The sequence below is a fragment of the Sorex fumeus genome, unplaced genomic scaffold, assembly GCF_029834395.1.
Source record: "Sorex fumeus unplaced genomic scaffold, SorFum_2.1 ptg000047l, whole genome shotgun sequence".
Classification (NCBI taxonomy): domain Eukaryota; kingdom Metazoa; phylum Chordata; class Mammalia; order Eulipotyphla; family Soricidae; genus Sorex; species Sorex fumeus.
This window is the reverse complement of record NW_026606104.1, coordinates 52,929,077-52,944,658: the sequence shown is the minus strand read 5'-3', so window position 1 is coordinate 52,944,658 and position 15,582 is coordinate 52,929,077. Positions and strand designations below refer to the sequence as shown.

At 45.8% G+C, this 15,582-nt stretch overlaps 1 protein-coding gene across 1 annotated transcript; it reads right to left on the bottom strand.

Annotated features, from left to right (window-relative positions):
• Positions 1 to 2,015: 2,015 nt before the first annotated feature.
• UTP11 (UTP11 small subunit processome component) lies at positions 2,016 to 11,705 on the bottom strand. The gene is made up of 8 exons (XM_056123177.1): positions 11,542 to 11,705; positions 7,811 to 7,872; positions 6,318 to 6,420; positions 5,827 to 5,940; positions 4,947 to 5,040; positions 4,722 to 4,852; positions 2,953 to 3,063; positions 2,016 to 2,274 (listed from the first exon to the last, which is right to left on the bottom strand). Exons 1-8 carry the CDS (start codon positions 11,602 to 11,604, stop codon positions 2,191 to 2,193), a joined length of 762 nt encoding a protein of 253 aa, XP_055979152.1. The 5' UTR covers positions 11,605 to 11,705; the 3' UTR covers positions 2,016 to 2,190.
• Between the last annotated feature and the right edge of the window lie 3,877 nt (positions 11,706 to 15,582).

Below are 15,582 nucleotides of genomic sequence, written 5' to 3'. Positions count from 1 at the left end.
CCTGTATCTTGGGTAAAACCACAAAGAACTAATCTTTCCTCAAAGACAACTCTCAGTCTAACTCATGGGAACCCAAACAATGGACTTTCCTGTTCCATTTGCTCATGCACATGCCTCTTCAAGTATTGCTGTGTACCTAAATACACACACTTCAGCTCATGTGAGGACTTGAATGACCCATGAATCTGAAACCCTGGTGGTATGTTGGCACATCAAGACGTGTACACATTGGGGTCGGAGCGATAGTACAGCGGGTAGGGTGTTTGCCTGCATGCAGGTGACCCAGGTTTAATCCCTGGCATCCCATATGGCCCCTGAGCACTGCCGGGAGTAATTCCTGAGTGCAGAGCCAGAAGTAACCCCTGAGCATCACCAAGTATGACGCCCCCCCAAAAAATGTGCACATACCTGTTTATGAGGCCTAAGTGCCTGTGTTAATGTGAGAACATATGAAGTGTGTTATCTTTGTGTGGGCGTGTGCTTGACATGGCATTTAAGCATATTCCCCACCCTCCTCCTACCTTCCTACCTAGCAGAATGAGAACAGCACAGCAGGATCAAGCCATTTTGTCATAAGGACACAATGCTGGTCTAACTCCTTTATCTAATACCACATACCTGTCCCTTCTTTAGCATCCAGATCCCCAGGTTTGAAAACTATCAGCATTTATTTAGCTCAGACACTCTCCAGGAGGAAGTTGATGTCCTCCCTTTCTAAAGGTAAAGCTGCCGGCTTCTATCCCCACAGCCTCCTACTTTGCAGGCCTCTCAGACCTAAATTCCAACAGGTACACAGTGAGGAAACAGGCTTTCATTTTGGCCTGGATATAGGAACTGAGAAGTCACGGAAACATTCAATTTCGATAACTTTTTTAAAAAACCTTTTAAATCCATGCACAGCTCTTTCAGCTACGGAGGGTGAGGTGTGAGCAAGCTTCCCAGCACCCAGTCTCCCACACTGGCTCTAAAGCTTTGTCCTGGCCCACCAGCCATGACCTACCATGCCAACATGGGAAAGGACACTTGGTGGAGAGAAAGAGGGGCTGCACACATTACGGGGTCTGAACTCCTGGTGGAGGGCTACACCACGCCAATCACAGTCTAGGAATCGTGAGTTCACCAGGAGCGGAGGCAGAAAAGGTGTCAGCGTTGCTCTGATTTGAACTTCAACAAAGACATATCCATGGGAGCCAGAGCAATAATAAAGCAAGAAGGGAGTTTGCCTTGCATGTGGTCAACCCAGGTTTGATCCCCAGCATCCTCTATGGTCCCCAGAGCTCACCAGGGGTGATCCCTGAGCACAGAGCCGTAAGCCCTGAGCACCCCTAGGTGTGGCCAAAAAAATAATAATTGTATTAAAACTTTAGTGATGTTAACAAAATGGAAAAGTTAGTTATAAAGTTTTCACTATAATTTCTACTACGAAACACAGAAACATAACCAAAAAATGGAGGTAGATTTTTATAAAATGAAGAAAATTCCAGAATGTTCACAGTAAGTGTTCACTTGACAGACCCTTTCCCTAGATTAAGCATTATCAATATGCAATATCTATTTGCTATTCTTTTAAAATATTGCAATTAGAAATGTCAAAATCACTGTCCTCCCGTGATCTGCTCGAGTGGGCCCAGTAACTTTGCTGTTACTGTAGAGACTTTGTTGTTACTGGAGACTTTGTTGTTACTGTGTTTGGCATATGGAATACATCACAGGTAGCTTGCCAGGCTCTGCCCTGCAGGTGAGATACTCTCGGTAGTTTGCCAGGCTCTCTGAGAGGGGCGGAGGAATCGAACTCGGGTTGGCCATGTTGGCTGCGTGCAAGGCAAATGCCCTACCGCTGTGCTATCGCTCCAGCCCAATTAGAAATGAATGCATTTATTTTCCACATTTCCTACATATATGTGTGTATATATACATATATACACACAGACACACACACACTCACACAAAAAGAGAGTGAGAGCGACATTTTCTTTTTAAGAAAGTAAACAGACTGATCACACAACCCCAAAACAGCAAGATGAAGAAAGGGGTTTTAATGTTCACTGAAAGACATCACATGTCAGTTCTATAATTTATTATGGTCACAAAAAGGAAAACCACATCACTTAGACTTAATGGAATTTGAAGTTACTGGAAAGAAAACAGAATTTCTTTCCATGTGGAATGATAAAGCTTATCTATAGCACTTCAACGTTTTCGACGACCCTGGAATTTGTAGATAGCTGGGGAGTTCACTGTTTCTTTCTTCACTTTCACTCTCTGAGTTTTATCCTGTAAGAGAGTAAAGAGGTTAACAGTAAACAGCAGGAAGGAGTTCTCCAAAACACCTGAGTAAAATACCTGTTAGAAAACCCCTAAGTCAGCCCTTTTCAAAGTTTCAGAGAGACCCCAGATGCAAAGAATCAATGTACCCCCCTGTGATTTACACTAGCTATGTAGAAGAACTAGAGAATACTGAAAAGAAAAACAGGCAAATCTTATTTTGTAAAGTATATTCTCTCACGGAACCCCAGTTGAGAGACTCAGCCTAACAGATCTGCAAAGCTGAAGAATCTGACATTTAGAGGAATGATAATAATATGAAAGGGGCATCTTATATTCCTTAGCTCTGCTATTTAACTACACAATGTTGTCTATTTTTAAACACCAAGGAGTGGCACGCTCTGTTTTGTTAACCTGTTTAAATGTTACAGATCGCTGCTCATAAGCTATAAAGTTCATATGCTACTCGATCCTACCCTTTGCTGTTCCAAAACACTAATAAGCCCCTTATTACCTTCTTAATCAAGAAACACTTCGACACTGCCAGAGTAACAGACGCTGGCTCAAACCACTGCCCCTGAGGAGCAGACATTTTCACTGGGGTTGATTTATACAAAACTGAAATCCTGTCTCAGTTAAGACCTTTACAGGAAAGGGGAAAAAAGACCTAAGGGTCTCTCTCCTCACCATAAGATCTTTGCGTGTCTGAATCTTCTGTGCAATAACGAACAATTTCTTCTCACGCTCAATTCGTTGCGTCAGGCAGTTATACTGCTTTTGCCTTTCTTTAGCTATCCGCTGTAGAAGAACACACATTTTTCAAAAAAAAAGACAACAGAATAAAAATTTCTGTTTAGATCACTTAAGCATAAATGCACAAATTATTTTATCACCTCCCTCTTACTGCACAATCAACATCAGGAGATACTCTAAGTTCCATTTTAAGAACATCACATTCTTGAGCTCAGAGACTTGCCCAGGGATGCTGGAGCGAAGTCAGGGCTATCCTTCTGTTGCAAGGAGCCCAGGAATCTTTCCACTCTAACACAAATGCTGCTGCAACCTTGGAAGTGTCCTAGTCACCAGAGGTGCAGCAGGAATGAACCGGCACCTAAACCCCATCCACTGTGAGGAGCAGAAAAGGGACACCGGGTATCCTGCTGGCGTGAGAAACCCCACCACAAATAACCCAGAGGGCAGGACTTGGCCAGTAGGCACTGACCTTCAAGAGATCACAGCTGACAGTTCTCATAGACTATCAAATTGTCCTTAAATTGCCAGGGCGGGGGAATTAGAAACCTCTGAGAAATGAAATCTTTGAATTTGTTTTTGAAATAAATCTACAGACTGTGTGTGCAAATCTGTACAAGCATATATTCCCATCTACAAAACATTTCAGTAGAGGAAAGGTTTTTCAGAGATGTCTTAAAGCCTATTCAAAATAACAATAAAAGGCAAAAATAGAAAAATCCAAACAGTCCCATTTTCTCAAATGGGTATACTGGTAAATTATTAGGAGTTTGGGAGTCTGTAATTCTAATCTTTCGGGGGACAAAAACAATACTTGAAGAGTATAAATGACAGTTAACTTGAAAATGCAACTGACACCGGGGGTCATCAGAATACCTCGGTCAAAAGTGTTATCTGCAGAATGGGAAATATTACTGGGCCTCAGACTTCAAACAATTCACCCATTCATTCTCACAGCAGTGGTTTCAGACAGCTTTTGTTTTCACTTTATTGCACAGACTGTCAAATTTATGGGATTACCCAATATAGTCAAACTAATTAGGGGTATTTATATTACTAAGGCAAGTTTAGCTGCCTCTGAGCTAGAGAAACTGCTGTGAAATTAAACATTGGAAGCAAAGCTGATGCGGTGTAAATGATTCAAATCAAAACAGAACAGCTGTCTGCTTGAAACACATTGACAGCATTTTTTTAAATGAAATCAGTCAAGAAGTGAGAGTTCAACTCCAGAAGGCTTTGAGAAAAAGCATGTCTTCTGCACAATTCCAGTTACAGTGACAGAAAGCACCATGAAGAAAAGTCAATACAAAATTTTAGATACATATGCATAATACCATAGTCTTTTTCATTGCTAAGGGTTCAACATCAAATCCCAGAAGCTTCAAGTCTTCGTCCTTCCTCTGCATTTTAAAACTCCAGCATCTGTTAGATGCACTAAAAGTACACAGGCAGGGTCAGAGCTGGGATTCAAATGCAGATCTCAAGGCAAGAACCTAAGCTCCTGATCACTAGGCTACATGTCTTCCAGCCTTAAAAACCAAGGAAAACTCCTTCATTTTCATCCCATTAGCAACCCCTCCTTGCACATTTCTAAGGGAATTTAATGAGTTTTTCACATTTTATTAAGCGCAGTTCGGGGGGGAGGGGGGAAGGGAAGGGAACTTGGCTTCCTCCAAACTCAGACTTGAAGAAAAAGAGAAAATTACCTTAAGTCGGGTATCACAGGTCATGCCTTTCATTTTCTGCTTCTGCAAGGTTTCAATTGTGGGTCTGTTAAATACTCTGTCAACTAGTTCCGGGGCCGTTTGCAGGTGAGTTGCAACGTCAAACTGTTCAACTAAAAGTCAAGACAATCCTTAAGGCACTGTTTCTAACACCAAAAACACAATCAACACGCTAGACTGTCCCAGAAACCTTCAGATATTTCATACCTTCTTTTTTGGTGTCAAAAAAAAATACATGCTTATTCTGTTGCTTCCCCTGGAAATCCAGCAGATGGAGCTCTGATTTTAATCTTTCAATTTTCTGGAATACAGAGTATAGTCACATTTTCTATCAGGCTCTTCTGGGGTATCAGAAATGAATACACAAAATTTCAACGATTTCATGTCATTATCACCAGTCACAAAGAAATGTATTCTTTTATTTTGATTTTCATTTGGGGGCCACTCCAGGCAATGCTCAGTGCTTATGAGATCATGCAGTACCAGGGCTCGGGCCACGGCATCCTGCGGACAGAGCGTGAGCTCCAACCTGACCCAGATCGTGCTTCATTCCTCTAAAGGAAAAAAATTGCTAAGATTTATCAGGCCCCAACCATATTATCAGGTACTGGGCTAGGCGTTCAAGTCACTTAATTCCAATAATCCTATGAGACGGAAATGAAGAAACAACCTAATAAGGTTCGTGTGCCATAATTATCAGGTTACATCAAGCCAGAATTCAAACCTAAGTCTGTCTCATTCCCCAACTTGAATTCACTCTGCCCTGCTAAATGTACTTCTAAAGTATTACCACATCGAGACAAAGACTACAAAAGGAAGGGCTGGACAGACAATGTAGCAGGTTGGGTCCTGCATGCAGTTGACCCAGTCTTAATCCCCAGCATCATAAACTGTCCCTGGAGCCTTGCCAGCAAAAATCCTCAAGCATCAAGCCAGGAGTAAACCCTGAGCATCACCAGGGTGGATCCCCCTCCCAAAAAGAAAAGACTGTACAGGGTAGGAAAAATCAACTTCTAATCTGAGATTCACGAATTTGTATTTCCCTTCTTGACCAACAAAAATATACTGGAACAGTTTCCACTGTTACCTTCGCTTCAGCGACCCTTTTCATTTCTATGTACTTGACATCCTGAGTTCTCATCAGTTTCAGCTGTTCTGGTGTTACTTCTTCCTTAGTCTCCTTAATAAGATGAACTCCATCCTAAAATTCAAAGTTAAAGACACATTCCCTATTAGATTAGCATCATTAATAAACTGGCGGTACAGATGTTGACTGAATGACAACCCGGTGACTCCTGCCACAGCAAGGCAACGCACCGAGTCCTGGAGATGCACGCTCCACTTAGCACCTCCTCGATGTGCACTGAGGCATCCACTATTCCAGGCACGAAACAATGCAGACTCAGAAGCAGAAATGGGCACTGCTCAGGAAGCAGTGCAGACCTGGGTTCAGACCAGGAGTACCTGGACCAACTGGAGAAGAGCGAAGGGCAAGAATTCTCATTTTCCACCTGGCCCTCACCCTCATCTCCAATTGAATTGAAGCGCAAAACACCAATGGATCCATTTGGCACCCACCTGGAGTTTAACTCGAGTCATTTTATAGTAGAATTCATCTGGATTTTTTTCAAGAGCCTTCTTCCGGAGAGCTCTAAGGTATTCCTGCTTTTTCCGGTAGTCACTAAAAGGTAATTTACATGAAATTTACAATGACAACCAATAAGAAGCAAACTTCATAAGTATCTAAAGTTCACCATTTAAAAAAAAAAAACACCTCATAAAGCAGGGGGGATTGGCTCAAGTGGTGGAGTCCAGACCTAGCACATACAAAGCCCTGAATTCAAGATCTGGCACTGCATGGGCTCCTGAGCACTGCCAGGTGCAACCCTGATGCCCACAAGTTTCACAGGGTATGAGCACTGAACCACCAGATGAGCACTGGCTCAGATGAAAAAGCACGTTCTGATACCCTGATCCACACTTCACTGTCTGAATGTAAACTCACTTCTCTATCAGGTCCTCTCCTATCCCAGTTCAACCTGAAATAAACTGTCTCACCTACATTTCGGTCTCATTTACAAAATGACAGGGAGACACCAAATATAAACTCCTTAGGCAGAGTGCTGGGGAGTGTTCAGGGTCATCAAATGACCACCAAGATTCAGGAACTGCACAGCTTACAACAGCATTGTGACTGGAATTTCAGACTATAGAACCAGATTATGTGGGCTCCAATCCAATCCTAACTGTGCAACTTCAGCTAAATTAATCCTGGAGAAATTAATTAATCACTCATATGCCCATTTACTCTATAAAAGTGAGTATACTAATGATAGTATTCTGAAGGTTGTTGGAACTGAGAAGAGAGAGAGAGAGAGAGAACTGAAAATCTCGGAAACAGAAAGATAGCACAGAAGGTAAGGTGCCTGTCAGAACTGACCCACTGCTAATCTCCTAAAATACTTTCTGACCTGATAACAGTATAAAGTTATTACTATTGCCTTAATATATCTGGGACCCAGAGAAATTATTCATCACCATCTCTAGAAGAGCATAAAAAAGACCTCAGCTGATATGCATGACTGAGAAATAATTATCAAGTATTTTGGAAATAAAGTGCTACAGAAAAAGAATAATGTGGATAACTATTTTACAAAACAAGTTTTCAGAGTTCATTATCACCCACGCTCAAGTCTTATGAATCCACTCTTCACATCTCTTCATTCCACACCACACACATGGTGATGTAAGAGACTCAACAACTGGAATTTTAGATTGTATCTTGTATTTCAAGAAAAAAAGAGCCAGCTTTTGGCTCAAATACCAAGGAGCAAATCAAAGCCACTCTGAGAAAATGATCCAGAGTAACACAGTAAAGAACATCCACAATGCAACTACAGTAAAATACATTATGCTCTGCCTAAACAAAGAAAAATTTAGAGTCACAGGCTGGCAGAGCTCTGGTCATTTTATCAATGGTAGGAAATTATTCCCTGCTTGGGCCATTCCCTGTAGTGCAAATACGATGTAAGCTTTTTGGCAGCACCTCAACCAGAAAGTCTTGAACTTACTCTGCACGAAGTTTGTAATCTTTCTTTTTCTCCAGCAGACCCAGATGCTTCCGAAAGCCAGGCTTGAAGACAAAAAAAAGTGAAGAGTGAGTAAATGTGCTTAGTTTTGTCTGCAAACAAACATGTATACAAATCAACACTGAGGGCCCAAAAGTCTCCTGGGTGCTCAGTCAATCCATGTCCTTGGAGCCAACTTGCTACTCTGTCTGTTCCCTTCCCTCCCTTAGCTGGACGCCGCCCAAGGATGAGAGGGACCATGCCGGTGCCAGAGAGGTCACAAGCACTGCCATAGTAGGTTCTTGACCTATTAAGGACAGAGAAAGACAACAATGACTCTGCACTAAGCAAACAGTTGCCAGTTGTACTAAAATTACTACAGGCTTAATCCAAGGGCTTATAAAATACTATGAGGGGAAAACATAGTAACAGAGAGGCCAAACGTGGTCAAAGAACTAAATTTAGAATCTGGAGAAATGGGTTCACAGCCCTGCTTTACCTCTTCTAAATAACCTGTGACCTTGGGCCTATTATATACTACTTTGAGCTGCTTTTTCCTAAGTATAAAATGCGAATCAGTGCCCAGTCCGCCTGGTAAGAAGAGGATGAAAGGAGTCTCGGGAACCGCCCGGACTTGCACGTGGCTTGGCACTAGCCGGTGCCCTGCTGTGTTTACTGTTACTACTGTGCCTTACAATAATAGGTACAAGCATGACAGAAATACTTTCTATGACAGAACTTGAATAGCACAGAAGGTTCCGGATTAAAGCCTGGCATTAGATTTCTGTGATCTACCATTTGTTGAGCACTTGCATGTGTCAGGGCCTATGCTAGATGTTTCTGCCACCCTTACTGTAATAGGCCACATTTATGAAGCACTTACTCTCTTACAGAACAATCTACTACGTTTGTTATGCATGATCTCATTTATTCCCCACAACAATCACAGAAAATAAGCAAAGCAGAGCCTACCAGTACCCCAATTTTCCAGAAGGGCAACAAGGTTTGGAGAATGACCTGCCCAAGAACACAGACATAATGCAAAGCTCAACTAGAACCCATTCTCTCTGGGGCAGTCTGCTCTCCCCTACTCCACTGCAGTACACAGCCTCTTTTGCACAGCTTAAAGTTCTCTGCCTTTCATCTGGGGAACATAAAGTAACAAAATAGGAGACTAACACCCAAGAATGGCCGAGATGAGTACCAGGAATTTTACTCCATGGCTTGGAGGCCAGCCACACGTGCTAGGGGAAAAGGGAGCTCAGATAGAAAGGGAGCACCAAATAAAAGGTGTTAGGAGGATCCTCCCAGGATGGGAGAAGCATGCTGAAAGTAGACTATAGACCAAACATGATTTCCACCCACTGCCTCTTTTGCAAACCTCAGGACCCAAAAGGAGAGATAGAGAACGAAAGGGAATGCCCTGCCACAGAGGCAGGGTGGGATGGGGGAGATGGGGGGGGGGGGGGTTGGAGGGATGCTGGGATCTGTAGCAGTGGGAAATGGGCACTGGTGGAGGGATGGGTACTTGATCATTGCATAATTGAAACCCAAGCACAAAAATTTGTAAGTCTACAACTGTACCTCATGGTGTCTCACTAATAAAAATTTTTTAAAAAAATTTTTAAAAGAGTTCTCTGCTTATACTTAATAACAACGTGGATAAACCTAGTTAAATCAAGTTTCTCATCTTTTATCCTTGAAGTGATGTAATAAATGACTCAATATTTAAAATCACACTAAACTCCTCATAATTTTTCTGCTTTGTTTTGAGGGCACATCTACCAGTGCCCAGGGGCTTACTCCCGGTGGGCCCAGAGGACCGTATGTGGTGGCAGGGAGTAAACCTGGATTGGCTGCAAATGCCCTACCTGCTGAACTTCCAGTCCATCTCCTGATAATTTTACTTATGACAAAGATTATAACCTACCCTACCTCCAATTCATCTTCTGATAATTTTAATTGTGACAAAGAGAGTTGACAGAGGAGAGGAGTAAACTCAAAAGAAACAAAGGACAACACCAGGCAGAAATATTTTTTTTGGGGGGGGGGGAATACAGTTTTTCATTTGAGGCCACACCTTGACGTACTCGTGGCTTATTCCTACTTCTGACATCAGAGATCACTCCTGGTAGTGCCAGGATCAAACCAGGGTCAACAGCACGCAAGGCAAGCATCTTGCCTGCCGTACTGGCTCCCCAATCCCGTAAGACGTCAATCTCAAATCTGCATGCCTACTTGAATGTGTATTTGAAATAGCTCACATAATTATACACACCATGTGAAATATCTTCAAGGATCAGAGGGACCACTCAAAGTGCTGTGTACACATTGCATGTGGGAGGCCCAGGTTCAAGCTCTGGAACCACATGATCCCCCTAAGCAACACCACGAATAAACCCCAAGCTGAGCCAGGAGTAGCCCACAGGCACCACAAGGTCTGGTCCCAAAATACCCACCCCAAAAAATGTGCGTGTGTGTGGGTGTGTGTGTGTGTACCTTTAGATCAGTTGGTTTCCAATTGGTTTTCTGTCTCCTCTGCTAATCCAAACCCGAACTACATGGGAAACATGTCAACACGACTTGTTCTTTGTAAGCATCAGATTTTGCATTTATAAGATGAGGTAACAGGGCTGAAGAGATTAGTACCATGGGTAAGGTGTTAGCTTTGCCGGGAGTGATCCAGGGCACAGAGGCAGGAGTCAGCACCTGAAAACATCCAGGTGCTGCCCACCTCCCCACACACAATAAAGGTAAAGGTAAGATCTACCTCCTAGGACTACAGAGGAGATAACTGTGTTCCAGCCTGTAGGGTTCCACTCAGCATGGAGTCAATGCCCAGAAAGTAACAGCGAGGAGGTTACTTTAATCTCAGGTTTGCAGGCTCAGCTCGGTGAGTTTATTTACATGAAGGCAAACAGCTGTACTGCAGCTGGGACGTGACAGACCGGATTGGTCCTTGTTCTGGGATGGCAGTGACATCTTTCAGGGAAGAGGACCAGAGCATCCTTCCAACAGGATGCTCTGGTCCTCTCCCCTGTTCCTACTCCAATTCCCCCTTCATATTGTCACTGCCATCCCAGAACAAGGACCAATCCGGTCTATCACGTCCCAGCGAGGGTACAGCTGTTTGCCTTCGTGTAAACGAGCTCACCTAGTGAGCCTGTTTGGCGCTGGTTGTGGCACACGCTCGCACTTCTATTACGGCCTTCGGTCTCCCAAATAAGGTGGCAGATGTCACCCCTGTGCTGCAGCCACAGCGCACGTAGCAGCAAGCACAGGCTACGAAGCAGGGGTCTGAGCGGACCCCGATGCTCCGGGGGTCAGTGACACCCGTGGGCGAGCCTGCCTGTACGATAAAGGCGGCACATGCCCTTCCGGGGGCTGCAAGGGGACCTTTCTGGAAGAGACGCGGCGATTCCGCGAGGCCAGCGCGTGGACACGTGGACTGCGGCCACTCCTCCCCGGCCCAGAGCTCCTGCCTGGACGGTGGCGGGCACTCGGGGCCTTCGGGGCCCTCCTCCGCAGCATGCAGCCGACACGGAGAAGCGAACCACAGTCCCAAGGCTGCGCGTCCCCCGCCGCGGGCGCCAGTCCCTGCTGGACCAGAGATGCTCGAGGCGGACCCCAGCGCACGTCGCCCTGACACCGCGCGGGGCGGCCCCCACGGAGCCGCGAGGTGCCGCCCCGCCTCATAGACACGGGCAGCCGGGTCTGCACCGGCGCGGGCCTACCTGGCTTCGCTCTCGATGTTCCCGCTGCCGGGACTTCGCCGCCTTCCGAAAGGCGGCCGCCATGTTTGCTCACGCCCGAAAAGGCTCAACACACGAGACCCTCTTTCTCTCACCGCCGCGGCCCAGCGGTGCGCGGGCCCTGCCGGAAACGGGCCGAGCCGCAGGAGGCTTGGCACCGCCCACTGCCTCGGAGCAGCCTATCCGATAACGGCTCTTCCGGAAGTTTGCGCTCTGGCCGCTGGGGCATCGCAGGCTGCCTCTGGGAAATGTAGTTCTCTAGATCGAGTCTCAAGACTCAGCCAGCGCCCCTTCTTATTGGCCAGCGCTTCTCCACGTGTAGTTTCTCCTCGCGCTGAGGCCCCCGCGTTGGCACCTGGGAACACGTGGCTGGCACTGCGCCGGAGCTGGGCGGGCTTGAGTATGCGCATGCGTATTCCCCTACGGCTAGCCTCCCAATTTGCTCTACTTATGCGGTGCCTTTAAATTGGAAAGCTAGATAGAACAGGGTCCTTATACTTGACGCATAAGCCCCTTTTTTTCTCCTGAGAAATTTTCACACAACCCAGACTACAGAGATATATAAAATGAGTATACAACTAAAACATTTCTTGATCGTAAGTCAGAGAATTTTTGTTTGCTTTGTTTTGTTTAGGGGCCACACCTGGCGATGCTCAGGGATTACTTCCAGCTCTGCACTCAGGAATCACTCCTGACCAGCTTGGGGGACCATATGGGATGCTGGATCCAACCCAGGCCTGCTGCGTGCAAGGCAAGCACCTTACCTGCTGTACTATCTCTATGGTCCCAATAAATTTATTTTAAAACAGTGTTTAAGATCTTTTATCACTTTTACCACCTGTTTTCAAGTTGCAAGGATTATATGAAATAATATGTTTAAAGCGTTGATGGGATGTTGTGTTCATCTTTTAGCAAGTTCACAGTTGGGTGCAGTCGTCTTTAATATTAGTCTATTATTTTATTATTACCTCTAAGGAGAGAAGTGGGTACAGCAGAGCATTCCAGAGACACATAGTTTCTTTCCCATCACTTGGAGCTAACCTTCAACAAGCTCAGTAGTTGTATCTATTTCTCTTGACAGAGTTCTTTGTCCAAATCAGAACCTCTGGGAAGATCCTCTCCTCAAGCCCCAGAGGTGACAAAAGGCCAATGAGTGTGAAATCACTGGAAGAAGCTGAGATTTCCTACAAGGAAATTGCTTTTCTGGTGGGAGCAATGGTATAGTGGGTATGGCACTATTTTGCATGCACCCAACCCAGGTTCAATCCCCAGTACCCCAAATGGTTCCCCGAGCCTTCCAGGAGTGATCCCTGAGTGCAAAGTCAGGAGTAAAACCCTGAGCACCTCTGAATGTTTCCTCACCTCTCCCCAACCCCGCCCACACAAAAGATTTTTCCTGCCTCTTAGCCTAAGATTTGCCTAACTAGAGACACATGCATTAATAAGAGGCCATCTTTTTATTCAATCATTGAAAGGTCCTTCATGATTTGACCCATGGCCACTTCTATAGCCTGATGCAGATTTAGAAATCCAAGGGGCTGGGATGTTCTGAGTAGAGCACAGGACTGCATGTGTGTGGCCCTGAGTTCAGTAGAGGGAGGGAGGAAGGAAAAGAAGAAAGAAGGAAGAGAGGGAGGGAGGGAGGGAGGGAGGGAAAGAGACAGTACAGTGGGTAGGTTGTTTGCCTAGCATTTGGCCAACTCCTGGCACCACATACTCAAGAACCCCGAGGAATGATCCCTGAACACAGAGCCAGGAGTTAGCACTAAGCACCCCAGATGTGCCACCCCCGCAAAAAAAAAAGCAAAACCAAAACAAGATGAAAGGAAAGAAAGAAAAGAGTCAGCTATCAGATGGACCAGGTGTCAACTTGTCACTTCTGCAACCTTCAGGAAGACAAGATGTGGTGGGCATACCCAGATGAAAGCTCTGCATGCTGGAGGGAGTGATTCTGGAAGTAGATTAGGGGTTGAGTTCTGCATCCCCTGCCCAGTTCTGGGCCACATGTCAGACTTTCTGGTCTTTAAACCCTTCTGACGTGACATACTAATAACCATGATCACCTTATAAGGCTTTTGTGAGCATCCGAGGAGGTAATGACTCGCACTTAGCACGGGGCTGGGTATGCAGTCAGCCTTTAACCCTGTCCGTTCTCTGAGCTCCACCCTCTTCCACCCCATACTCTGTGGAAAGTCACTCCCTTCACCCTCTGCACCCACATGGCCAGTGCCAGACCTTGGGTCATGAGAGAACTCAGGGCAGTCTGAAAGAGGGTAGCTGTTAAGCCATGAGGCCTGCAGGGGCTCTAGGCAGCCCAACGGGTAAGAGTGAGCAATCCAGCCAGGGACGGAAGGGCTTGTGGTTACAAGCATCAGAGTGATTCAGCGCCCAGAGGAAATCATGAGAGGCCTGTCTGTCTGCACCCAGGGCCTCCTTTGAAATGCCGTCCAAGGGCTGGGACACCCCGAGCAGGCCCCCTGGCCACCGCAGATGAAGGAAAGATGTGCAGAAACCGTCTGAGTAGGCAAAAGGACAACTAGCTGCCACTCACCCAAATCCAGCCATGAAGCACTCAAGGTCCACATCCAGCCGGGGCTCAGACACACCTGTTCCTGGAGAGGGGGAGGACTGATGAGGAACAGGAACAGGGAGTCCGTGTGGCTGATCCCTAGACCTCCCTGGGCACGTCGTCCTGGGTCTACAGAAATAGAGTGAGCAGGGAAATGTGAGCCCACTGGAGAGCTGGAAATGAGGAGGCAAGGACACAGCACCTGCCTGGGGCCAGTCTCCCTGCTCTAGGCTGAGCCAAGTCAGAAATCTACTCTCTGACCTCTGACTCCGAGTGTAAGAAGCAGGACCTTAACGCTAGTCTATGAAAGGAGCAGGGTGGGTGGGGGAGGGCAGTGAAGAGACCTACCTATTGAGTACCTACTGTGTGCTGTTGTCTCAGCAGCAAAAGAATGCTATGAGACAGTGGGAGTCAACCACTCTTTACAGAAAAGGAGGCTGAGCCTTAAGGACTCTCAGGGTAGGCTAGAGTGATAGTACAGTATATGAAGTCCTTTCCTTGCACACAGTCGACCCAGGCTTGATCCCCAGCACCACTTAGCCAGGAGTAAGCCCTGAGCACAGAGCCAGGAGTAAGCCCTGAGCACAGCTGGGGGAGGCTGCAAAACCTACATAAATAATGAAACTCCTAACTGTTGTTTTTGTTGGACACAAAGAGTGTTGATATTTGGCTGTCTGGATTTGAATGCAGGCTTGGTCCTCATTGGCTGTGTCATTCTTGCTAGGTCGCTACCTCCATTTCCTTCCCTTTTAAAAGGAGTAAGAAGTGGCCAAAGATGGGGCCTGAGAGATAGTACCAGTGGGTTGGGTACTTGTCTTATACACGGCTGACCTGGGTTTGATCCCAGCATCCCATTCGGTCCCTTGAGTACCACCAGGAGTCATTCCTGAGTGCTGAGCCAGGAGTAGCCCCTGAGCATTGCTGGGTGTGGCTCCAAACTAAAAATAAATAAATAAGTAAAATTTTAACTGGCCAAAGATATCCTGCCAGGAATGATTCCTGAGTGCAGAGCCAGGAGTAAGCCCTGAGCACAGCTGGGTGTGGCCCACAAGCCATAATTTTTTTATTGAAAAAAATTAAATCAGGGCTTAAAAGTGACCAAAGAGACAGTACAGGGGTTAGGAAATTTGCCTTGTATGCACCTGACCTAGGTTTAATCCCCAGCACCACATATGGTCCTCCTAGCACTGTCAAGGCTGACCTCTGAGTGCAGAGCCAGAAGTAAGCCCTTAGCACCACTAGGTGTGCCCCCCCACACACAAAAATAATAATATAAAACAGGAGTAAAACTACATCATAACGCTGTCAGATAACCAGTTTATTCACAAATGCCAGGTGCTCAGACAAGGTACTGCTACAGAGTAAGAACACAGGAGGTTAGGAGGTCTTGGCTCTTTCAAATTATGTCAAGCAGAGATTTCACTGTATCACTGTCATCCTATTGTTCATCGATT

Coding starts and splice junctions, on each gene's coding strand:
- UTP11 (XM_056123177.1), bottom strand. CDS start 11,604: ATGGCGGCCGCCTTTCGGAAGGCGGCGAAGTCCCGGCAGCGGGAACAT. Junction 5,041..5,826: donor AAAGGGTCGCTGAAGCGAAG/GTAACAGTGGAA, acceptor TCTGTATTCCAG/AAAATTGAAAGATTAAAATC. Junction 2,275..2,952: donor AGACACGCAAAGATCTTATG/GTGAGGAGAGAG, acceptor ACTCTCTTACAG/GATAAAACTCAGAGAGTGAA.